We start from the raw sequence: 21,814 nt of genomic DNA, 5'->3' as shown, positions 1-21,814 counted from the left end.
TTAAAAGTCAGTATAAAAAAACAAGTTTCGAAGCAAGTTTAAAGAACTTGTGTTTTTGACTTTCAAAATAAAAGATTTTAACTATAACAACTCTCATTTTTAGGTCATTTTTTCATCAAATCTGTCTAAACCTTGACTAGTGAGCAATGTGATGATGAAATATTATTTATTTATTTTAAATTAGATTAAGATTTATTTCAAACATGTAAAAAAAACATTACAAAGTAAAAAGGACAAAAAAAAATCAATACAGTCTCCCCTTGTAAAGAAAAAAGTCACCAATTGAATTCAAAATTATGAAAATATTTCATTCTGAATGCTATATTGCACTGAAGAACCAAAAAAAAAAACGTTTTAATAATTTCTAACTATATTAAATTAATTTTATTGTGGTCGAGCAAATAGAATAACACAAAATTACAGACCTTTGTGATCTTGGAGAAACATGCTGTTGTGATGACATTAACTGTTTTGGCATCGTTCCTGTGACAACAACATAAAAAACAATCAGATTCCAATAAAAAAAGCAACACCTAGTAAATTTACAAGTTCTCAACTCACCATATGTTCCTCTTGTAAAGCTCCACCATAACATCTAAAGAGATCTTTGCAGCTATGGGGTTACTGTCTCTCAGCATGGTGTACATGAAGTTCTGCAGCACCTGTAACAAACAATAATGAACAACTTTGGCCCGCACACACTGATTTAACATTAGTATGAGGATGGGACACTTACTGTGTTGACTTTGTTGTTTTTGTGCTTTGCATTGATGTTCTTGATGTCTGAGACAATGTGTGTGTACAGAGTCTACGAAGAGAAAGGTCATATTTAGATCAGATGGTTTCCATCCAGAGGTAGAAAAAATGAGCGTCGTAGATTCAAACCTTTCTGAGAAGCTTGTCGTGGCATCGCAGCAGCTCAAAGAAGAGCTCCAGGAGGTTTGTAGGATCGATCAAATCTTTATTTCTCAGTAGGATCAGCGCTTTGCAGAAATTCTTCCATAAAAACAGCCAAAAAAGTGAGAAGATTTTAAATGAAAAAGGACAGAAATGTAATGTGGTTTAAACAATCTCAGATGCTCTCACCATTCTGAGATCTGGCTCTATGACTGTGTGATAACTCATCAACAACTCAGACAGCTCCTTGGGAAACGTAGAAAGCTGCTGTTTGTAGCAGTGAGCAATCTGGGGAGAAGGATCAAAGTTAGAATGACAGGCAGATCTCCCTAATGCGCATGCTCCACAGAAAGCTGCGTTACCTGCGACAGAAACGTGACAAGCTCCGCCAGCTCCTTGTTGGGTTTATCGGGCTGCAGCTTAAAAATCTGCAAGTTGGACTGAAAATGTCGGTACTGCTGAAGAAACTGTCCAAAACACAAGAAAAACAGGTGAAAAAATACATTTAAACAAGCAGAAAGCCTCTTTAGCGTTGTTTGCTAACTCGTACACACCTCATCGACGTAAGACTGCGGGTCCCTCTTGATCAGGTTCTGAAGTTGTGGTAAATTGTTTGGCAGTTTGTTATTTTGTCGCCCGGACATGGTTACAGATGATGTGTTTTACAACAATTACACGTAAACTTATTTTTTAGTCGATAAGCGTGGCTACTGCGGATGCGGCCATGAAGAGAAAAAACGTCACTTCCTGCTCCGGTTCGTCCTTTTTGCTTAAAGTGACCGCACGAGTTAAAAAACAAAAATGAGCGAAATCTGAGGATATTAATAAAATGGTACCATAAAAATGTATTCGGTTATTAAATTAATTGGTTTCATTCAAATTTGAATACCAAATGTATAAATATATTAATATGTGTGGAAAATCCAATTAGTACTTATTTGTCCTGTTTTGGTTGCTGTAGTACGGCAGTGAAGCTGTTGTGGTTCGTGAATGCTGGGAATTGTAGTAAAAACAAATTAAACTGAATGTGCGGATTTTTTAAAACTCTTTTTTTATTTGTTTGTCTGTGATGCACAACGTTGACGTGTCTTTATGTGTGACTTAAAAAAATCTTGTATTGACATCTTTTCAAAATGCTAATTAATGTATTCAGACAGAATTTAGTGTACGTTTGTAAAATCTGATGAGGATCAAAACATTTTTTTTTTCTCAATAAACAACTTTTTTTTTTATAAGGACAAAGTTTTCAAAGCTTTTTGGACAATGACCAGAAAAACTCAAACTCAAAATCTTAAAACTGTTCTGCAAAGTTTAAAATTAAGGGGTAGGCTATATTAACACACAATAACATCATCTTTCATTTCAAAGAGAAAAGTAATAAAACTTTGGATTTATTTTTGATTAACAAAAAGGAACACTAATTGCTAACGAGGCATTTATTGATTAGCATGAATGTATTATTTCACCATGATCAGAAAAACTAAAAATGATCTACAACTTCAAATGATAATATAAACCTGCATGTATTATTTATTGTCCCCCAAAGCTCAAGAAGTCCTACAGACTGAAAATGAAGTAAAGCTTGTTGGTGACTTTGATGACAAAATAGAAAACACAGGAAACCCAGACCACAGCAGCACCAATATCCACTAATTGGATTTGGTGGCCAGTTTAGATGACAAAAAGATTTCCTAAAATAAAATTGCACATCATATTAACCTGAGTAAGAAGGTAACACCCAATCTGTAGATAAAATGTTTTGTTGTCAATAATAAAAATTAAAACATGTATTTAGTGAAGGAAATGTAGTAAAACTAAAGTCAAAAGTGACTTAAAACCTAATTTATGTTCACATCCTGATTTATCTTAGAAAAAAGGGGTAAAAAAGACTAAAACTAATTTTGTTTCACCAAATTATGTAATTTATTTGATCTTTTTTTTCTTTATTTTCAAACAGTGCAATTCTAATGAAATTTTACATGATTATTAGGCTCGATATAAAATCTATTATATTGTGATAAGTCCAAGATCTAACTGATCTTTTTAACTTTTCTACCATTTCGAGTACTTATTATATGACATTAAAATAATGGAATTAGGATGCTACAACCAGTTTTGTTTGAAGTATTTTGCGATGGTGAAACAATATTCTCTTAAATCCAAACTACCTTAACTAAAAGTCTTCAAGGGAGACCCAAAGAATTCACAAAATACTGGAATTGTTTTTCTTGATTCTCTACTTTTATGAATCGCTGTTTCAAGCATTTCAATTTTGATTCTTATGTTTAAATAAACGATAATGGTGAAAAAAAATATTTTTGTGAAACACGTTAGTAAATGGTCAGGAATTAGTGGTAAATTGGGAAACACTTTTACTTTGAATTAAACTCTCCACCTTATTGGAAATTAAAACTAAAATCCATGTATTTCTCATACAAACCCAAACCTTTACTGATTAATGCACAACTTTGTAGAATAAATACATTGCTGTTGTACAAATAGACGAGATTTCCTTTTTTCCACAACTGATGTTTTAATAGGCAACAAAATAAAGATGAAAACTCTTAAAATCATCAATTTGATAGCTGAACTGTGGAATGCAAACTTATCACTCTGCAGCATGGCTCATAACAGGCCTTTCTGTTGAACGTTGTAATAAACATTTACATTTGATTACAAAAAAAAAAATATCTCTACATAACATTTAAAATGCATCCAGTTTAATATTCAAGAGATGAATATATACACTTCAAATGTCATCGTTTGCCTCAGGCAGCGAGCAGGTAACTGTATAATAGATTTACATAGCAAATACTGACATAGTATTCTGTCAAGGCATGTTCCAGCATCGAAATAGGCTTCAAAATACACAAAAAATATATAAAACATGAAATCACTGATAAATGTATAATCATTTAAAACATCCAGATTTTGGAAAAAAAATAGTGTTCTTGTGTGGATGATAAAAGTTACAATCAGCAGCTTGCATAAATGCATCAAAGGGGAGCAGCAGTAAAAGCAGACATAAAAATAGAATCCTCTGAAGAAACTTTAGTCCCAAAGAATCGTACAGCTTCAGGAATTTTAGTAACCATGTAGTGTGATTTGGCAGTTTTTTGTTTTTTTTTTTGTCATGAAGAATCACCGGGTCTTTTCATGACAGCCACGAGGGGTTTTTTTTTTTGGTGCTATCCTGAGATGTTCTCCTCTGCTTGAAGGCATCTGAGCACATAGAGGATCACTTGATAGCAGAAAATATACTGATCCTGTTAAAGAAAACAGAGAAAGTGTGAGAAAACATGCCAGAAGAGTAACTGGAATGAAATTTAAAGCAAAAAAAAAAGAATTGACCTCTGTTTGGACCATTCCGTGTCGCTGAAGCCTCATATTCCGAACAATATCTGAGATGTCAAACTGAACAAACACATTTAGATGGTTAGTTTGGGAACTGAAGAAGAAGCTCACATACAAACAAAGAGACCGACTTACATCGGCGTCTTTGCTGATGAGGCCCAGAACCACATCTAAACAGATGAGAGTTCCGGAGCGGCCGATGCCGGCGCTGCAGTGGGTGATGATCGGCCCCGATCGGTACACGTGCCTCATGTAGGATATGAAGGTCAGCAGCTGCTCGGGCTGCGTTGGCGTTCCATGGTCGGGCCACCCGGTGTAGTTCAAATGAGTGACGTGCTGGACTTCGTTTGTCTGGAAGCAGGAATTTCACTGGTTTAAAAGCTTAAGATTTTTTTTAACATTAAAATGTTTTTTTTTGGCTAAAAATGGCACAATCATAAATAGATCAAAGTGGATCTTCAAACAACTTAAAACTCACCTGGATATCTTTAACGTCGATGAGTCGGATGACAAAGTTGTCCAGATGTTGGTCTCTGACGAGTGTTATTTGTATCCTGTCATCGACCATGACTGGTGTCCTGGGCGTGTCCGGCCAGTACCGCTGGCATTTCATTTTGCCCCCCTCCACCTCCTGGGTCATCATGGCGATCACGTTAGACTTCTGCTCCCAGACCATCTGCCAGAAGTCCCCCAGCGTGTTGGGCAGAGGTCCCTGGCAGGCAATGTATAGGAAATTCTCCTCCTTCACGGGCATGTTAATGAAGTTGGCGTTTATGTAACCTCCATCTTTACCGAGCGTGACACGCGTGGTGTCAACTGGAACGATGAAAAACAACATGCCTTTCAGTCTTAACAAAAAAATATATAGTTTTGTCATTATAAACAAGTACAACATTCTGAAAAATGAGAGAGCAGGATCTTTTCTTACAGGGAACAATGTTCTTGTAGCGGTTCTTCTTCTTGTTCTCCTTCGTCTGACCAATTAGGCAGTCATCCAGCGGCTGCAGATTCTGGAGATTCTGCCAGGGAGTTAAACAAAGGTCCGGTTCTTTACCAAATACACAAAAAGCTCTTCACTAGCTAACCAGATCTACTGGGTGGATAAACCAAACAGCCTTAGATGTAATCTGCAGGTCACCAATTAAGACAATCTGGCTTTAATAAAATCATTGTAAAGTTAAAAACTTCAGTTGATTCCACACAGATAAACACATTCATGCTGCATTTAAGTATCAGTAAAAAGCTGGGACATTCTGGCTTTGCTTTGAAGCAAATTTCTATGGAAATGGGATATTTGGTGAACAGAAAAGAGATGATCACTCATAGATTACAGCAGATATTTGAACAAATATATTGTAGATAAAAAAAAGATTCAACATAGATAACATTTTAAAAAAGCAATTTATTTGTCTCTATGTGATCTTCCATCCATCCATCCATCTTCTTAACCGCTTTGTCCCTTTCGGGGTCGCAAAAGAGGTGATTTTACATATTTATACTGTAATACAGACATTTTAATAAACAATTTTGGGGCATTTATTTGAACCTTTTGAAAGCAACTTCACTGTTTAGCATGATATATAAATAGCATGTTAGTGGAACCTTTAAGATGTATCAAACAAGATCTTCCGGTTGCAATAAAATTTAATTTGCTTTAAAGCTACCACGATATCTAAAACTATTTTAGCATATGTTTGTCTTTCTGTGCGTATCTCTTCCTTCCTAACATTGCCAATGAATGTTTCTCATTTTCTAGACTTTTTCATTTTAGCTTTGGCACCACCTAGTGGTAATATGTGTTACTACCGCTGACAGATCTGCCTGTGAAGCTTCACTTCATACCATTAATGTTAAGTTATTGCGATCAAAAAACAATTTACAGACAGTTTTTAATAATATATGTACACTATACATTCAAATAAAACAAGTAAATTAAAAATACATTTAACTTTAATTTTAGACATTTTTTTTTAAGTTAAAAGTTAAATTTAATGTGGTTGATGTATTTCTGACATTATTTCAGCCCTAAAAAGTTCTGGCCTAAACTTTTTTCTCCACTCATCTCATTTTGGGAGGTTTGTGTATTAGAAGCAACAGACAGATTTTTCCTACACAGTCAAATGTTAATAGTTCAGCTCATTCTAAGAGGTTTACTTCAAACTCCTGCAGTGGAACTTTCTGCTCCAGTAGTCCCTTCATCATTCGGACCACATTGTAGAGTTTTGGACCCGTGTACTGGCCGTCAGGAACCACTCGCACCAGAGGCAAAGAGGTCAGCTCGTCCTGTGTGATGATTGGTTTGTCTGTGTAACAAGTAAAAAACAAAGCAAAGACAATGACTAAAAATTGAGCCAAAAATGTTCCATTATTGGCTCTAATCAGAGTGGAAAGAAAAAGTTTACCATCTTTTGACTGGGAGTTAAGATTCTCAATTGGCAGTTCATCACTTCCCCACGTGATTTCATCCTCCTCTGGCTGCTCGGTATTCATCTGCAGATAGGTGGTGCTGAAAAGAAAAACACACAAAAAGAAGTTATGGCTTACAGATTTTTTTCCCCTGAAGGATTGTTTATTCAGATAAGTTGCGTACTTTTCGTTTCTTGGATCGTCCACGCTCTCCTCGTGCCATCCGGCTTTCCGAGGAGTCTGAAAAGATGAAGCGTTAGTTTTAAACGGAAATCTGAGCCCGTTCAAGGCCGTTTCACTGAGTGTAAATGTTCAGGTTTGTACCACAGGAGAGTCCTCCGGTAAGGAGGAGCCATCGCAGTCCGTGTCCTCTGACAGCGCGGCGCTCTGCTCTTTTTTCTGCTCCAACGGGTCCGCTTCATAATCTGCTGTGAGAGTTTGGTCAGATTTGAACTTAAAACATGAATACAGTTGAATGAATCCAATATTATGTTGTCTCTGTGTGTCTTTAAGTACCAATGGGGGGAATGGCAGGGAGATTGTTTGATTTCAGCTCATCTTGTGCAGCGTGAAGCTTCGCTTTTACTCCACTGTTCTCACTCACATCTGGAAACAGCATAAAGGTGATGCAGACATGAGTATTTACAATCCTAACTAAAGTTGAATTTTTCTCGAATATAAAAATACTCGTTAAATTAATTCAAATGGATACCCGCGTTGCCGTTGCATGTGTCAGAGTTGATGGGTAGATACGCCAGGTAAGTGTTTGGATTCTGATCAGGCGGTCGAGACACAAACAAATGCACCACTCCTTTAGCTTTCCGAATGGTGGTGACAGCTTTGGTGTGGGACACGCCTGCCATCAGGACTTCATTCACCTGCAAGAAGAAGATTTGTGATCTTACATGAAGTGTTTTTCCTTTACAAAATATAAACGTTAAATGCATATATAGTGGGTTTTTATGCAACTTTTTAAAAATAGAAACCAAACTAAAACAAATCGGCATTTCAGTAGATTCTAATTACTTTATTTTTTTTTAGAGAATAAATCACGTTTTTTGGCACAGTTTGGACAGGGTTGTGACTTTTACTCATGAGTGAATTATGTCTTTTAAAATAAATAAATATTGGTTAATTTATTTGTAATTTTCCAACTAACAACCACTAGAGGGCACTGTGGCGCCTCGTTTCTATTAAGCGGTCCAGACTGGACAGGACCGGACAGGTACAGGATTTTGAGTGGATATATTTGTAGCATTTTTGCTCCTCTGTTGGTTGTAGGTCCATAAAAAAATGGAACAGATCGGTTAGGGCGGAGCTTCTGTCGACGCACAATGAACCCACAGCAAAGGTCCGACCAAGCAGCGCTCTTCAAGATCTAAGCTGAAAGTTTTGTCTCCTTTTTCGGCTGCCTCTATGGGTTAGGAATGGGATGGTACTTCAGTTCATATGTGAGTCAAGGCATGTGAGCCAATACTTTTAGTAATATAGTGTATACAGTCAATCTGAGGGTAAATACTTCTAAAAGTAGCTCCTCCCACTCATGTCTGGAGCATCAAGTCTATTAATTTTTTTTAAACAAACATAGAAAATTTGACGCACATCGAAAAAGAGACATTGGATGCAAATTTGCTGTGGTTGGAGTAAAAGCAGCATTAGAACATTTGTTATGCCTTTTTTTTTTGCTGCTGCAACTTTTAGTCCAAAACATACGATACGTTTGATATTTAATATTCCAATGCCGACTCACTTTCAGGAGCCTGTCGCCGACTTGGAGGTTGCCTGATGACTCTGCAACACTGCCTGGTGTGATCGACTTCACAAAGATTCCTCTTTCCCCACCAATTACAGAGAAACCCAGACCTCCTGACGGAGGCTTCTCCAGATCCACCTTAATGATGTCCTCCTGCAGCAGAAGAGTTTTTTGTCACAAGAGTAGCAGGAGCTCACTGAGCGAAAGGGCGTTGTGAGGAAAAATGAAGTCAAACTGGATTTTTTTTTTTTTTACTTACTTCTACGGGACAAAGTGCACCAAGCTCCTTCATTTCTCTGGAATCTTCTCCTTTAATGAACCCTTGATAAGAAACAAACTGTGAATTTGGGGAAACAAAACATTTTTGGTGGAAAAAAAAAAGGTCAAACACAAACCGTTGATGCTGGAGGGAACCTTAGAATTATCATCAAGAAAAGAGACGCTTTTCTCCTGAGGATGAACCGGGATTCCAGCCCTGAAAGGTGCAGAAAAATGCAAAACAAAAGATTTGGTAATAGCATTGCATGAGAAGAAAAACATCTTTCTTTGGTCTTTGCTGATAGATTACCTCGTGGCTTTGAGCGTGAGGTCTTTCGGGGAGAGCTCCAGCAGTCTCTGGCTCTCACTCAGCGTCAGGTCCTGCGTGGGAGCGCCGTTGATGTAATGGATCAGGTCAAGCGGCCTCAGGCTTCCTTCCTTAGAGGCCAGCGACCCCGGGTGGATGTCTTTCACAAATAAGACCCCATACATACTGTCACTGCCTCCATCTAGGACCAACCCTGAGCACACAATAAAAATGTACGTTTAGGTATTAAAAAAATCAACTTTTAAAGAAAACTAATAACACAAATGAAGGATGTTCGTTTTTACCAAGCGGTTCTCTGTTGCTCTTAAAGCAAATGTCAGGCAGCAGATGGGCTTCGATGGGGGGTTTGGGAATCTCAAGGACCCTCCCTACTAATAATTCCACCACCGGAGGGGCGGCACGCACAAGATTAACCACCTCAGTGTGACCCATGTCACTCACATCGGTGCTGTTAACCTGTTGACGGAAAAACAAAGAAATTCATTCATTCCCTGTTGCTGTTCAATACGAACACTTTCATGCCGAGCCCACGAGACAGAGCCTTTAAATATATCTTAGCAGCTCCGTGTGATGAAACTCAAAGAAAGTTCCAAGAATAGCGGGGGATTTCCTCCGAGAATTAAAGTGTGAGGTTCTAGAAAATATAAAAGGGATTAAGAAAACATCTTCAAAACTCCAGGGTACATAGAGGAAAGGAAAAGGGTTATAACCATTCCAATTCTATCTTTTTCCTCTTCTGTAAAAGTGTTCCCAGTCGTCTTTCAATTGTGTTTATGTCGTTATTAGCCAAAATCAAAAAGCCTCTGATGATTTTTTGTAGGGCAGCAGGAGTTCATTAAAAATGTCCCTCTAAATTGTGGGCGGGGACTGTTGCCACGGATGTAGACCTACAACGATATACCAGTATTCAGAAAAATAAGCTTATAACTGCATTTCTGAGTTATTTTTTTTAATGGTGGTGAATCAGGAGCAGACAAAAAAATACAGATTGAACAAATATGTATTTGTGGCATAGAAAAATAAATAAAAACACACTGGGTGGAGCACAAGCTCTCTGCTCCACTACAATCTCAGCTGTAGAGGTCTTCATTTTCCTGGTCCGAGGTGCATCTGGCTCAAAACTGTACAACTGTATAGTTCTAATATTGCTGACCAATTTTGTTGCACTGTTAATGTTAGCTTAGGGTTGTGAGGTGCTGTAAACTAGCAGGAGAGCATGTAAACGGAAAGCTCTCAAGGTTGCTCGGTGCCGACGATCCAGAACTTAAAGGCACATTTTAAATAACTCTTATAATGTATTGTATCTCCACACTCGAAAATGGGTCAATTTTGACCCAAATACAATACAATAAGGCGTAATGAACTACCTAAAAACAGCCAAATGATAACTAAAAGACCACAAGGAATGCTTTTAAAATAGATCATAAGATGACCGGAGAGGGACAAAAAAGAGAAAACAAAATGCTCCCAATAACTACAGTAACTATAATGCAGTTTGTGGGTCACTTTATTAGATCTAAATTCGGACAAATTTGTCTTTCTTTAATTTTTGAACATTTTTTGTGTCTTTTAGGACTGTTACACATCAAATTGGCTCATCTCGCATCTCGGAGAGGGAGAAATTCCAGATTCCGGGTGGCTTGTCTGTGTTCCTGTTTTTGGCAGTGGACCTCGCCTCTGGCTTGAGATGGATGATGGATGCTACACTATTCAAACATGTAGTTGAAGAGTTAGATGAGCCAATTCTTCTTTAACAGTCATGTGGACATCCCGGAGGTTTCTTATTTTTTTTCTCCCCGGAGTCTGTTTTTTAAGATTTTTTCTTACCAAGAAGGAGGGTCTAAGTTTATCTTAGTCTATTAAGTTTAGTTTAGCAACTAGCTTTTATTTATATTTTATGACTAACTTTATGTTTTTGTACAATTACAAAAAATTTGAGACAGCTGTATTGGGCCATTGGGCTATACAGTATAAACAAAATTGAATTCAAATACTGTAGGTTAAATTTGGTGCTCTTAGTTTTTTATTTAAAAAATATGATCTTGCAAAAAAAAAAAAATCACTTGTGGAAAGATGTTTGGAGAACTGATTCCTTAACAGATGTAAAAATTGCATTAAAAATGGTGTCAGTGGGCTTGTACCGCGATCATTCTGTCTCCAGGTTTCAGCCTCCCGTCTCCTTTGGCTGGATCCTGGACGATGTCATGGATGTAGCATCCGTGATCACTTCCTTTAGTGAGGGTGAAGCCAAGGCTGCCTTTCTCCGACTTCACTAAAGAGACCTTCAACTCCACTTCCTGACAAAAACAACAAAATACACATGACTTATCATCATCTATAGTTCGACTCCAGAAGCCCCGACTTTGTTGTGCTCTTTGGCTCTTACCGGGAGAAGTTCCTCCACCTCCTGACTGTTGTCGGGTACGGAGGCGTTCAGGGGCTTTGGTAGGGGAGGGGGGAGGGGGTCCGGACTCGGTGATGAGAGCGAAGGCTTCCCTCCTCCGGTTAAGGAGTCGAGATCCGTTTCCATCGGTGGTGAAGAACATCTTTCAAAACATCCACAATATTTGTAACAACAGTCAGATATTAAAACGGTTGTTTTCTGGTTGTCAGATCAGCTACCTGTTGCTGTTGTTCAACCTCATGGCTGAAAGGTTTGGGGAGTAGAAAGCAGAGAGGCCCGTGTCACCACTGGAGGGGGGATAAGCACTCTTCTCCCAGATCTGCCTGCTGAAAGCTTCCTCCACCTCCTCATCTCCATCCGTGCTGTCGCTGTAGCTGTTGTGTCGGGCGGGGGTTTTTCCCAGCAGCCGGTCCAGGGCCGCCTCCACAGGGCCGTGCTTCTTCCCATCTACTGAATCTGGAGAAGCCGTTCTGGCCAGGATGGGATCGGTTAAAGCTGCTGGCTCTTTCCTTGGTGATGGCTTTGGGGTCTGAGAAAACATCTCGTCAGGTTTCAGAACTTTACAGATGAGCTTCTAGATAGGAATTAAAGAAAAATAGTTCACCAAAGCGGAAGTATCCATGTCAGGAACGGTGCCGTGCTCGGGCCTGCAGAGGAGCAGAGTGACCTCCTGCCCCGTCCCTCTCAGGGCAGATATCACCTCCTGAAAATGTACTCATCATGAACATGTTGTACACCTAACAAAAAGTGGTTCAAATAAGGGAATACAATAACATACATGTTGTGAGAGTCCTTTGAGCGGCGTCTGATTGACTCGCAGGATCACGTCGCCCACCCGGATCCGGCCGCTTTCTGCCGCCGGTTGGCCTGGGAAAAGCTTTTTGACTCTCACCATGCTGGAGCCGTGGGCTTCCCCGGGAACCTGCTCCTGCCGGCTGAAACTGAACCCCAGTCCCGACGTGTTCTTCAGCAGCCGCACCTCAAACACATTATCTGCGGGGACAGAGGCATTCTTCAATTATTCTTGGCCCATTATTTCCTCAGAAATGTCCTCTCAGGAATGCCGGGAAAGATTACTAAATAGTTCCTCGAACACATAAACATGTTTTCTGCATATTTTCTATTTACTGTGGAGCATTAGATGTGTTTTTTCACTCAGATGTACATTCTGTCCAGACATAATTCCAATAATCAAATAATCACAAGTTACTTCCATTTAAATGCTCTGTTTGGTCCATTACCATAGTCTGCTGCTTAGTCACACTAATAAACTAGAATTATGGCCTCGTGGTTACATCCAAGTCTGCCCTGACTTGCACTAAAAAAGCAGTCATGAATATTAAAGGACATGTACACTGTAAAAAACAAAATAAGTCATGATAGAGCCACGAAAACAAGTTTTGCAGCAATCTGACTGGACAACACTTGATAGATTTAAAAAACTTTCATAAAATGAGGAATTTAATTAATAAAATATTTTAGTTTTAAAGAACTCCGCTCTCAGTGGTGCCTTTTTAGCATCTGTCATGGTCAAAAATAAAGGCATTGTTCTTAAGTCGATGGTAAAAAGAAATAATTTGATGTTAGTAAACTTTCTGTCCAGGTAAAATATTAAAAAAAAGATTTCTACGGCGGCCCTGTTTTCTGACAATTAATTCTGTTCTCCGAAAATTTCCATTAATTTTTTTTGGTAATGTGTTTTGATTTCTGGAAGTTTGTTTTGATTCCTAAATTGTAATGTTTTACATTTATAATTAGTTTTGCTTTTTAAATTGCCATTGCAACCTTTATATTGTTTTTGCATCTGTTGAGTTGGACTTCAGGGCCAGAGTAGATTTGAGTTAATTTGTCAGAACGACAAACAAAAACAATTTTTAAACAAAAATTGTTCTGCCTCTCCTTGAGGGCGTCATAGTTTGGCCACTAGGTGGCAATCGCGCTGTAACATTACACCTTATTCCAGAAGAAGAAGAAAGTATGAACAAAGAACAGTTTTAGACTACAAATGGTTACTTTAGAAATATATTAACTTAAAAAATGTGGTAAATTCATGCCTGTGAGTTTATAAAGATGTTCATTTAGTCAGAAATGTATGTTTAGGTTGACTGAACTTTAGCATTAGCCGACCTATGGGAAATCCCATTATAAGTTAGATCATATCGTTAGTGCATGCGTTAGATCAATCTCTACTTTTATGGTTTGTCTATTGATCGACTAAGCTAAGATCAATTAATTGATTTGATCAATCCTACTTAGCATTTGATAAATGACCATGATGGTAAAATGATTCCATTTAAGGAGAACTGATTTGTTTTTATTTGCTGCAACTTTAACAGTGTGCAGTTTTTTGAGCTAACACAGAATTCTACGAAAGCACAGCAGATCCCAACCACCCATGGATCTCCACAGCTAATAGGTTGTGTGCTCATTTTCCTTTAAATGAGATTATAAACAGCAACTTACTTTGTTCAGATTTAGGACAAAGGGTCTCAGTGTTAGCTGTGCTAAAAACTTAGTGACCCAAATAACCAGTGCTGCTGAGGGTTTTCCAAGAGGACATTTACACGAGACACGACGGCCTCAGCGGGGAAAGAGAACGAGAAACCCTCCAGTGAAATAGGCTCAAAGTGGGGCCTGAATAACAGAAAAAAATCTACATCTATAGAATTTTCAAATCTCCATTGTTACAACCTCACCTTTAGTGACAAAGAAATAGTCTTTTTTGTCTTTGGACTGAGTGGACTGCTCTCTGTCTTTGGCCTGGTCGCGCTCACTGGTAACGCCGCGTACCATGCACTGGGGTGTGAGCGGAGCCGGGACGTTCTCGGGAGACAGGTGACTCTTCTCCAACGACAAGTGCACTGTCTGAGGTACAAATCAGGACGTTCAAGGTGTTACAGAACATGTGGGTGGAGGCTGAACAGACTTGTTCTCAGTGTAAACACCATCCCTCACCTGTCCCGTGTCTCTCAGGGCATTGACTGCCTGCTGATGAGAGGCTCCCTCCAGGCTTTTGCCATTTACCGCCACGACGCGGTCACCTGAGCATGAGTCAGACGCAGAATGTTATTTCAGGTAATTCTCCTACTATTACTTTATTTTTTACCTTTTTGTATCCTTCCATCCAGGTCAGCAGCACCTTTAGGAGTAAGAGCTTTGATGTAAATTCCTCCGTGTTTGACCGATGTGTCGACTCCCCCCTGAAAGACGAACACAACTGTTAATCCTGGCAGCCTAAAGTTACTATTGTAGATTACTTGATTTTTTTTTAAATAGGTTTTAATGAAAGTTTGAGAATTTTAAGTTGAAATTAAGTTGTAAAATGATAATTGCCAAGTTGCTAATAAATATTTCATCAATACCACAAAAAGAGAAAAATATATAATCTTTTAAAACCTTCAATGAAAATTAAAAACAAAGCAGTTATCATTTTACAAGAATTAAAATAAAAAGTAGAATTTTTTTTCCCCATACAATCTACATGAAAAAAAATTTGTGAAACTCTTCATTTGACTAAAAAAAACAGCTTTACTTTTAGGAGTAACATGCCCATAGAGTCCAGAATGAACTTTGGGTTTGTGGGTTCATGTCCACAGTCGGGTCATACTAAAGACTAAAAAATGGGACTCAACGTCTTCCTGCTTGACACTCGGCATTAAGATGTTGGGTTGTGGGAGTTAAACCACCAAAAGTCTGCAGCTTACGACTGCAGAGAACAAACTTCACACACAGAGACGTGTCAGCTAATGGAACATTAACTTTTAAACACTTATTTTGCTTAAAAAGCCCTAATTACATGTGAATAGTAACTTCCTTTGCTTAAATTTGACCAAAAACCCCACCTAAATGAATATTTAAAAGTAAGGCGAGTGATTGATATTGAGAGTAACTGTGCCAAAGAAGAATTACCACAAATCAATGTTCAAAGTTAGTGTTGGATAAAAGCTTGTGGCACTAGAGTAAATAGTGTTTTATTTAAGTTCTAAAAAACTCACAAATCAATTATCATACAGTCTGCAAAAATGACTGTGAAAGCACTGAAATGTAAGACTTTCCTTTAATCGTAAACGACAAGCATGCAAAAAAAAAATAAAACAAGTCTTCTTAAGGCGGCGTTAAAAAAGCAAAAGCTGCAACATAAAAGCAGAGAAGATGAAAGGAAAGAGAAGCAAAAATCAAAAAAGGAGGAAACCTTGCCAAACAGTACCGTGACACTTATGCCCAGGCTGCTGTCTATTTTAGACAGCTCAATGTCATATAGTTCTCCTGGATGGAGACTACTGACCCCTGAGGCATTACCGTTTACATTTTCCGTGAAGCATTCCTGTGAATAGAGAACAGGCGATTAAGATGATTCAAAACGAGCAGGAACATGCAGAGAAAGAGACCGGCAGAAACGGCTGAATTAGGTGAGAAGATGAGTTGAATTTTCAAACAATAGAGCAAAGCTTGGAAAATAATGAGTTTCCTTTTAGCTTCACAAAAGTAAGGCGGTGACAGGATGAAGACAGTTGTACCAAGCAGCTGACAAATGACATGCAACACCGTCCACAAATGCAGGATGAAAAAGCCCCACTAGAGCAAACAAATGCAGTTTTTCCAGAGATGAGTTTACAGGACAATGAATTAAGACCCAAACAGGATCACAACCACATGTACCACACCTTTTTGACCTTCACTTTCTCCTGACTACTGGAATAAGTCTCTTCGTCCATGTCTGAATCTCCCCAGTCTGAGTTCTCTGTAGGTTTAGGAGCTTCGGGGACTTTCATTTTTCTCATTTTCGGTGGCAGAGCAGGTGGCGTCGGATCGGTTCCGCGATGTTGGGGAACGGCTGGAAATGCGGAAGCAACGGAAGTTCTTTCCAGGAACTGCTGAACTCCATTAGGAGGAGGCTGGCTGATTTTCAGAGCACTGTTTTTCCAAGAGTCCTGGGAGCTGAGGCTGGCGTGCAGGTGGGCTGAAGACGAAGGGGATGCGTGTTTAGCAGTGCTGAGAAGTGGGGGGCTTCTAGCTCCTGGATGCTCCTCTGAAGAGGTATCAAAGTCTAGATCTCGCCTCTGAGAGGACTCGAAGGAAGACTTGGCCTCATAGGGGCTAAAATCTAAGGAAGGTTCTGTAGAAACATAAAAAATGAGAACTCTGAAAATCACAACTTTATTTCCACAAAAAAATCTAAATTTTCCATCTTACCTTTGTAAAGCCTCTCAACAGGCTGAGACACCACAAGAGTGACATCATCAGGAGTATTTTGGAGCACATCGACTGTGCCAGTGTGAGAGAGTCCTTCCAGGTTTTTACCGTTCACCGAGATGAGCCGATCACCTGAAACAACACGCCCTCCATCACTCAAAATCAGACTTTTTCATCCCAACAGTATATCAACTGATAAAGTCCCTACCAGGTTTGAGGCAGCCGTCAACATCAGCAGGACCTCCAGGAGTGATGGAGCTAATCAGGGTGCCGAGATCCTTTCGACCGGAGTTCTCTCCTCCGACCACCTGAAATCCTGCAGTTTAAACATTTTATACTAAACTTTATAAAGTGTACTTGGATTGAAAATTAAATAAATATTCAAATAAATTCGTAAAATTTGTTTACAAGTTATACACCTGAGAATATATAAGCCATATATGCAATTAGTCAATGCCGAGAGCTCAAAAATACAAATAGGAACTGAATGAGACATTTTAGAGGAACACAAATAACTGCTTACCCAGGCCATACTTCACATCTTTCCTGAGATTTACAGTTTTGATTTCTCTTTCTGGAGACGGCAGGTCATTTAACTTTTTCTTCAAGGAATCTGTCAAATGATAGCCAAGAAATTCAATTCATTTTGCTGCAACAGTTTCTAATGGTTGAACACTTTTTCTTTGCTGTCCTCTTTTAAATTCAAACAGCAGGCTCCTCTGAGAGCATGGATGCATCCACACTCATCTATTAATCAGTCCATTTAGTCCTGCTGAAAAGCTCTGCAGGCAAATGAGTTTTAACATACTGGATAAACTGGAAAAAAGGAAGTAGCTCAGCGCCAAGTATGATGTTGTGCAATGGTGGGAGTGCAGCCAAAGTTAAAGGGGTGAGGCCAAATGGCACAGAGAGGACAAAAACTACTGCTTTAAAACATAATATGGATACATTCTTTATCATTAACACCCTTGTGGGGTCGCACACTGAACAAAATAAACTGTATTTAAAAGTAGTACTAGATCAAATAATTGCACTTTTTGACTTTGTGTTGTACTATAAGTAAAGGAAAAAACAGATGTTTCATGTACTTTTTTGGTATCTCAAGTTAAAAAAAACAGTAAAAGGATTTTTTTATTCTATTATCTATTTTTTAATACAGAAATTTTAAAAGAAGAAAACGTCTTTTCACTAAAAACTACATATAAAATTAGAACAAGATCAAATATTTTGCACTTTTTCACTTTATGTTGTACTATAAGTAAAGAAATACCTGGATGGTTCATGTACTTTTTGGTATCTCAAGTTAAAATAAATATTTTTTTTCAATGTTATTATCTATTTAAATGTAGAAATTTTAAAAGAAGATTTTTTTTTCACTGCAAACTATATTTAAAATTAGCACAAAATAAAATATTTGGCACGTTTTGACTTTATGATGTACTATAAGTAAAGGAAAAAACATGTATAGTCCATGTACTTTTTTGGGTATTTCAAGTTTTAAAAAAATAAACAAATAAAACAAAAAAGGTAATAATTTGTTTATCCTATTTTCTGTAACACAAATAAAAAAAAAGTTTGTATTTCACTCCTTCATTTTGTTAGTCAGGAAAAAAAAATTAGAACAAATAACACATTTATTTAATTTTGTCTGAACTATAAACTTTTTTAGACTAAGCTGATTCTGGGATATATTGCTACCCAGCAATAAAACCTGTTTGCTTTTGAATGAATCATTGCAGCAGCTTTAGAGGAACACTCAGATCCGATTTTACACACGGCAAAATTACTGACATCCAAATTAAAAAAATAATACGGTTATAAATAAAACTGGAAAAATGCATACTTTAGATTTCAGGCAATGAAAATACAACAATTTCATTAAATTCTAAAAAATGAAATTCTCAAGTTTCCTTTTGAAAAGAGACAAAAATAACATAATTAAAAATAAACTTTTTAAAGGTATGAGACGTTATTTTGTTTTTTAAAATGTATTTGTCTCTGTTGTTGCAGCTTTAAATACCAAATCGCACATACATACCAGTAACAGAGCCCGTTGAAGGCGGTCCAGAAGAGCCTTGGATGCTGACACCTGTGACAGAAATGAGCAGAACAATCAGCAATTGGTTCTCTGACAAAATTAGCTAGAACCTGATCAAGATTACATATCCAAAACTCTGATTAGATTAGACATAAAAAGGAGTAGTGAAAAGAAAATAACATTTTTAAACACCGGTGACAATTTTCTTGTCCTTACCGACAACATATGCCTGGCCAGCATCCTCTATGGATGAAGAGTCAGATCCTCTTTTAGGTTTAAGGCGCCGGGCCGGACTGCCCTGAGAGACGGCGCCAAGAGACCTGAGGAGGTAAAAGCAGGAAGTTAGCTGTAAGAGGATGAACTCAGAAAAGCACAATTATTACTAATAAAATGAATTATTTGCAGATCATGAATAAATCAGACAGGGGACAGCTGCAGTACAATCCCAGATTTGCAATTAAAGGAGAGGCCTTTTTTCCTCAAAAATTAGCACAACTGAAAATACAAAAATAAATCAGAGACATTAATTCATCCTTTTTTTCAATGTATCATTTTCATTTTGCTGCTTAATGTGAAAGTGCAAATGCCAGCTGTGAAACAATTATGTTATAAATCTGTCCTAATAACGAAGTAAAAGTAATTAAGAAATGCCTTAAAAAGTGTTTCATCAGAACTGCAGCTCACAATGATGACGATGCATCGACACAAACAAATATATAAAAGTACATGTGCTCCCTTTAGCACAGACCTCTAAGGAACAATTAAAGGCTGAAGATGGAGTTCTTGGAGTTGTGTCTCTGCGCCGCAGAGATGCAATCCCAGCAACAAGTCCTAGCAACCAAACTCTGAGAAACTTTCCATAGAATTAATTCAGAGCCGACCCAATTAGATCTCACTAAATTTGACATAAAAACATCCAAAGCCATGCTATAAATGTACATAAAAATAAATGAAGCTTCTTTTTAACAAATATTATTTTACTGAACGCATATTTCAGCAGGTATTTTGTTTTATTTTTACAAATAAAAAAAGGAGAATAGTTATAAATAAGAACCTTAAAGTAGTTATTTAAAGTAAGATTGTGACTGAATTTTGTTTCTCAATAGGTTAAGATGAAGATCTCATCTGTCTTTGAGCAGAACAAAATTGTGTGGGAATTGTGGCAAAGCGGAGAAAACTTTCAAATTTGCTCCTCATAATGGATAACAGCAGCCAGAAGCCACCCGAAGCGTGATTTGATGAGGGAATAGAGATCTACTTCACTGACAGACGACTCTTCCTAAACTCTTTAGGAGCAGAAGGAAGCCCTTACTCTCTAAAGGTAAAATTATTTTTATAGATAATAGTAAAAAAAAAGAGCAGCGGGGACTAATTTAAAGCATTTGTCATTTTTATGTCAGTTTTAATCTAATCTGTTCGATTTAATTATCTTTAAAGCCTATAACAGATGTCACATGACAGCATCTGTCAATCAATGTTGCCACAAGGACACCTCACATTTTATTTATAAGATGAACAACCTTTAATTAAAGATTAAAAGCAAAAGTATTTATACTATCCGTGTTTTTATTTAAAAAAAAAAAGTTAAAGATTTAAAATAGTCTTCATACCAATCAATTTTGCGATGGATTAGAGTTACTTGACAGATACATTATAATGAATAAGTGAGTGTAACTCAACTCAGTGGCCTAGTGGTAGAGTGTCCTCCCTGAGACAGGAAAGTCATGGATTCAAATCCCCAATAAAGTCAAACCAAAGACTGCCAAACCATCAAAAGGTTGCGGGCGCAGCTGTGTCTGCACCTCACCGCTTCCCCAGAGGATGTGTCAAATGCAGAGAACAAATTTCACACAACTAATATGACTTTAATGAAACAACTTAAAGGGACTTTAACTTTGATCATGTATTGTTTTCAATACAGTGACTTTTGCTTTTGACAGTTTTTCTTTTTAATGTCAGCTTACTTGTCTTGCAGCTGTGACAGCGAGTCGGTGTCGGAGCTGGCTCTCTGATGCTGCTGGAACAGGGACGGCCCCTGGCTGGATTTGGATAGGGCCAGTCTGTTGTGTTGATTGCCCTCTATGGACTCGGGCAGATGCGCCAGGTTGTGGTGAGAGCGACTCATCATCCGTGGGTTGGAAAAGGCTGTGGAGGCTCGAGGGTTGTAACCAGGCAGGTGCAGCTCGTCGTGGACTATAACAGAACCTAATGGAGCCTTGTTGAGGGCCAGTTCTGAATATGAGATCCTCTTTAGTTGGTCTGGGTTGGATCGAGTTGATAAACTCTTGGCTGGGCCGTCTGAGCTCCCCATCCATCCTGATGAACCTCCACCCCGGATATCAGCAGAAAACGGCAGACTGCTCAAGGGGGTGTTTTCTAATGTGCACGAATTAAATAACATTCTAAAAAACAGTTTCATCCATTGTAAGTAGCTTTAAAAGTGTTCATTCATCACATACCCAAGTCCTGCAGGTCTTGCAGGTCTTGCAGTTCCTGGTTGTTTTGGCGAGCCTTCATCTGCAGGTGGAACTTGTGCTGATCAGAGCACAGCTGCAGCAAATACTGGCATGTCTTAGTGCTGTCCGTCTGAAAAAAGTGCTTTATGCCGTCTGATGTGTTCTGGAGGCAAATTTTCTTTTTCTAAAGGGTGAAAAGTGAGGAAGATTTTAGATTCCACGAACAAATCTCTGTATAATTCCGAGTCCTCTTATTTCTGAAAACATGCACTCACTATGAAGGTAATCTTCTTGGTCTCCCTCCAAGGAAACCTTAATACAGGGGAGCGGTTGCCGTTAAGGACTTCAAAAATCTGCACCCCTTTGGAGTAGACGCCCAACAAGATGCCAGTCTGAGACCTCTTCTCAGGAAGTACTCGATGAAAGTGGACTCCGTACTCTGGCAGTCTTTGATTCACCTTTGAGAAAACAACATCAAAAGATTTTAAAACAGAACACATTTTAAAGAAAGGGGTTTTAAATGCTATTTTCCTCCCACTAAACCAATCTGGCGGCTGGCAGTTTTACTATTGTGAATGATTGTGTTATACCTGCACTCTTAACTAATACAACGTCTTCATGATGTTAGAATTAAGCTTCTTGAAGACCCATTCTGACGAAAAGTTTTTTTTTTTTTTTGTTTTTGGTTCCTACAAGTTATTTCAAGTTAAATTTAAGAACGCAATGC

The 21,814-nt window shown here is 38.2% G+C and overlaps 2 protein-coding genes across 5 annotated transcripts in view; both read right to left on the bottom strand.

The window, feature by feature from the left end:
- Window positions 1–1,668, bottom strand: part of sdad1 (SDA1 domain containing 1) — a 7,263-nt gene extending 5,595 nt beyond the window's left edge. The window contains exons 1-7 of the mRNA XM_024257744.2: window positions 1,452–1,668; window positions 1,260–1,364; window positions 1,087–1,185; window positions 886–996; window positions 737–808; window positions 562–662; window positions 426–483 (exon numbers count right to left, since the gene is read on the bottom strand). Coding sequence (XP_024113512.1) covers window positions 426–483; window positions 562–662; window positions 737–808; window positions 886–996; window positions 1,087–1,185; window positions 1,260–1,364; window positions 1,452–1,541 — 636 coding nt within the window. The 5' untranslated portion in view covers window positions 1,542–1,668. The remainder of the gene's footprint in view (window positions 1–425; window positions 484–561; window positions 663–736; window positions 809–885; window positions 997–1,086; window positions 1,186–1,259; window positions 1,365–1,451) is intronic.
- Window positions 1,669–3,410: 1,742 nt separating this feature from the next.
- The window catches only part of ptpn13 (protein tyrosine phosphatase non-receptor type 13), a 47,983-nt gene continuing 29,579 nt past the window's right edge, over window positions 3,411–21,814 (bottom strand). The window contains exons 16-49 of one of the 4 annotated variants that reach the window (XM_024299839.2): window positions 21,363–21,545; window positions 21,091–21,271; window positions 20,596–21,007; window positions 18,848–18,951; window positions 18,632–18,682; window positions 17,117–17,206; window positions 16,802–16,909; window positions 16,594–16,725; window positions 16,065–16,516; window positions 15,593–15,724; window positions 14,507–14,600; window positions 14,356–14,441; window positions 14,097–14,265; window positions 12,179–12,393; window positions 12,005–12,103; window positions 11,619–11,929; window positions 11,383–11,542; window positions 11,138–11,293; window positions 9,281–9,452; window positions 8,979–9,189; window positions 8,806–8,885; window positions 8,670–8,731; window positions 8,408–8,563; window positions 7,370–7,535; window positions 7,174–7,263; window positions 6,982–7,085; window positions 6,842–6,897; window positions 6,654–6,757; window positions 6,406–6,554; window positions 5,180–5,270; window positions 4,730–5,067; window positions 4,387–4,602; window positions 4,249–4,311; window positions 3,411–4,163 (exon numbers count right to left, since the gene is read on the bottom strand). In XM_024299839.2, the coding sequence (XP_024155607.1) occupies window positions 4,086–4,163; window positions 4,249–4,311; window positions 4,387–4,602; window positions 4,730–5,067; window positions 5,180–5,270; window positions 6,406–6,554; window positions 6,654–6,757; window positions 6,842–6,897; window positions 6,982–7,085; window positions 7,174–7,263; window positions 7,370–7,535; window positions 8,408–8,563; window positions 8,670–8,731; window positions 8,806–8,885; window positions 8,979–9,189; window positions 9,281–9,452; window positions 11,138–11,293; window positions 11,383–11,542; window positions 11,619–11,929; window positions 12,005–12,103; window positions 12,179–12,393; window positions 14,097–14,265; window positions 14,356–14,441; window positions 14,507–14,600; window positions 15,593–15,724; window positions 16,065–16,516; window positions 16,594–16,725; window positions 16,802–16,909; window positions 17,117–17,206; window positions 18,632–18,682; window positions 18,848–18,951; window positions 20,596–21,007; window positions 21,091–21,271; window positions 21,363–21,545 (5,271 nt within the window). In that variant the 3' untranslated portion in view covers window positions 3,411–4,085. The remainder of the gene's footprint in view (window positions 4,164–4,248; window positions 4,312–4,386; window positions 4,603–4,729; window positions 5,068–5,179; window positions 5,271–6,405; window positions 6,555–6,653; window positions 6,758–6,841; window positions 6,898–6,981; window positions 7,086–7,173; window positions 7,264–7,369; window positions 7,536–8,407; window positions 8,564–8,669; window positions 8,732–8,805; window positions 8,886–8,978; window positions 9,190–9,280; window positions 9,453–11,137; window positions 11,294–11,382; window positions 11,543–11,618; window positions 11,930–12,004; window positions 12,104–12,178; window positions 12,394–14,096; window positions 14,266–14,355; window positions 14,442–14,506; window positions 14,601–15,592; window positions 15,725–16,064; window positions 16,517–16,593; window positions 16,726–16,801; window positions 16,910–17,116; window positions 17,207–18,631; window positions 18,683–18,847; window positions 18,952–20,595; window positions 21,008–21,090; window positions 21,272–21,362; window positions 21,546–21,814) is intronic. The other 3 variants (XM_024299840.2, XM_024299842.2, XM_024299843.2) reach the window with 3 other exon arrangements.

The sequence above is a fragment of the Oryzias melastigma genome, linkage group LG12 (genome assembly GCF_002922805.2).
Source record: "Oryzias melastigma strain HK-1 linkage group LG12, ASM292280v2, whole genome shotgun sequence".
In the NCBI taxonomy this organism is placed as follows: Eukaryota; Metazoa; Chordata; class Actinopteri; order Beloniformes; family Adrianichthyidae; genus Oryzias; species Oryzias melastigma.
This window is presented reverse-complemented; position numbering and strand designations above follow the sequence as displayed.